This window comes from Octopus bimaculoides, chromosome 7 (assembly GCF_001194135.2).
Source record: "Octopus bimaculoides isolate UCB-OBI-ISO-001 chromosome 7, ASM119413v2, whole genome shotgun sequence".
Lineage (NCBI taxonomy): Eukaryota > Metazoa > Mollusca > Cephalopoda > Octopoda > Octopodidae > Octopus > Octopus bimaculoides.
In genome coordinates this window covers 89,178,632-89,180,345 of record NC_068987.1, presented here as the reverse complement: position 1 = coordinate 89,180,345, position 1,714 = coordinate 89,178,632, and the positions used below count along the sequence as shown (strand labels likewise).

Here is a 1,714-nt window from a genome sequence, read left to right as displayed (position 1 = left end):
AGAGGAAATGGGTGGATGGGAGATTTTCTTTTTTTTTTCTTTTTGCTTATGTGAATAATTTTAGACCTTTATACTTATAAATGGACTTTACATAGATTGTAAAGATGTTAAAGCAATTAATAATAATAATAATAATAATAATAATAATAATAATAATAATAATAATAATCATAAATAACCACAAAGAAGAAATTCATGCAGAAATATGTGACTAGAAAAATAAGGTTTCACTGTAAGATTGAAGTAATATAGAATATGTTACAGTATGAGAGTGATCCTATCAATGTGTTAACTATTGGTTATTAAGCTAACTAGTGGTTAAAAATAGGTTAACCCATCAATAAATATATGTGTGAGGATTTCTTTGACTAACAAGGAAATTTAACAACAAAATCATATTAGTTTTTGAAGTAAATGAATTAATTTGAGCAAAGAAAATAAAAACTTTAACAAATAAAACAGTTATGAATAGAAATAGTTTTAAAACAAGCAGGTTTAACAGAATATTCTGGATATGATATAAATTACTAAATATTTAAAAAATGAGAACACTTATTTTATAGGAAAAAAATTACTAAATGTTTTTAAAATGAAAACATTTACTTATTTCATGGGAAAAAGAAAAAGTTGAAAAAATTACCAAAGAATTTTAAAATTGAAGTTTTAAAGTATTTAAAATGAATTAATTTAAAATAAAGTCTGTGTTGCTATTAAGGTTTTTGTTGAATAAGTTAGCTTCATTTCTGGTTCACCTTCATAAAACAAATCAACAAAAAAAAAACATTCATTAAAGACCAACCTGTCCCACAGCAGAATGGATTCCTTGACACTGCGATGGCTAGTGAATAGAAAGCCATCAAAATGAAATATAAAGTCTGAAAAAATGTTCAATTTCTCATGCAATGTAAAAAGTGAGGTAGCCTGCTGCAAAAATGTGATAATGTAAAATTTGAAAACCAGTTACGTGTTTCAATAAATTGAGTATTCTAATTGCTATTGAATTTTAGTCAGGACAACATTATAACATTTCAAATAAAATAATCCTTTCTAATCTTAAAACAAAGCTAGCAATTTTTGAAAGGAAGAAGTTGATTATATTGATCCCTGTGCTCAGCTGGTACTTATTTTATTAACCTCCAAAATGACAAAACACAAAGTTGACCTCAGTGGGTGATATTGGAGCTCAGAATGTAAAAAGGCAGAAGAAATACTTCTAAGCATTTTGTCCAGCATGGTAAGGATTCTGCCAGTATGCCACCTTCATTGCTAGGTAAAATAATGTACAAGTACCTTATTTTGTAGACTATAAATAAAAGGATACATGGAAAAGAAAAATGAATGATTAATTGATTAAAAATTAATTTACCAAGTGTTGAATCTTTCAGTATAATATATTTTAAGATTATTTCTAAGAAAAGATTATACCCAGAAACAGTATTAAATATAATTTCAACGGATTCAGCCAGATCAAATTTATTTGTCAAAGTCACTGAAAAGTTATTTTTTAAAATTAGAAAATATAAAGCTTGCTATAGTATAAAGTATCTGTCTGATAGAATGCAGAATTTAGAAATAGGGAGTTTGACAAGCTAGTAAGATGACTACTGAAATGAAAATAATGAAATAAAACTGTTTAATTCGAAATGTTAGGCAGCCTACAAAACTTGTTAAAATGATAATTCTTTTCTACTCTAGGTACAAGACCTGAAATTTT

The 1,714-nt window shown here is 26.3% G+C and overlaps 1 protein-coding gene across 3 annotated transcripts in view; it reads right to left on the bottom strand.

Moving 5' to 3' along the window:
• Positions 1-1,714, bottom strand: part of LOC106870574 (uncharacterized) — a 107,969-nt gene that overhangs the window by 76,784 nt on the left and 29,471 nt on the right. For 2 of the 3 annotated variants that reach the window (XM_014916699.2, XM_014916700.2), the window contains exon 4: positions 800-838. The exons of the other annotated variant lie outside the window; for it this stretch is intronic. In XM_014916699.2, coding sequence (XP_014772185.1) covers positions 800-838 — 39 coding nt within the window. The remainder of the gene's footprint in view (positions 1-799; positions 839-1,714) is intronic. 3 annotated transcript variants of the gene reach the window in all.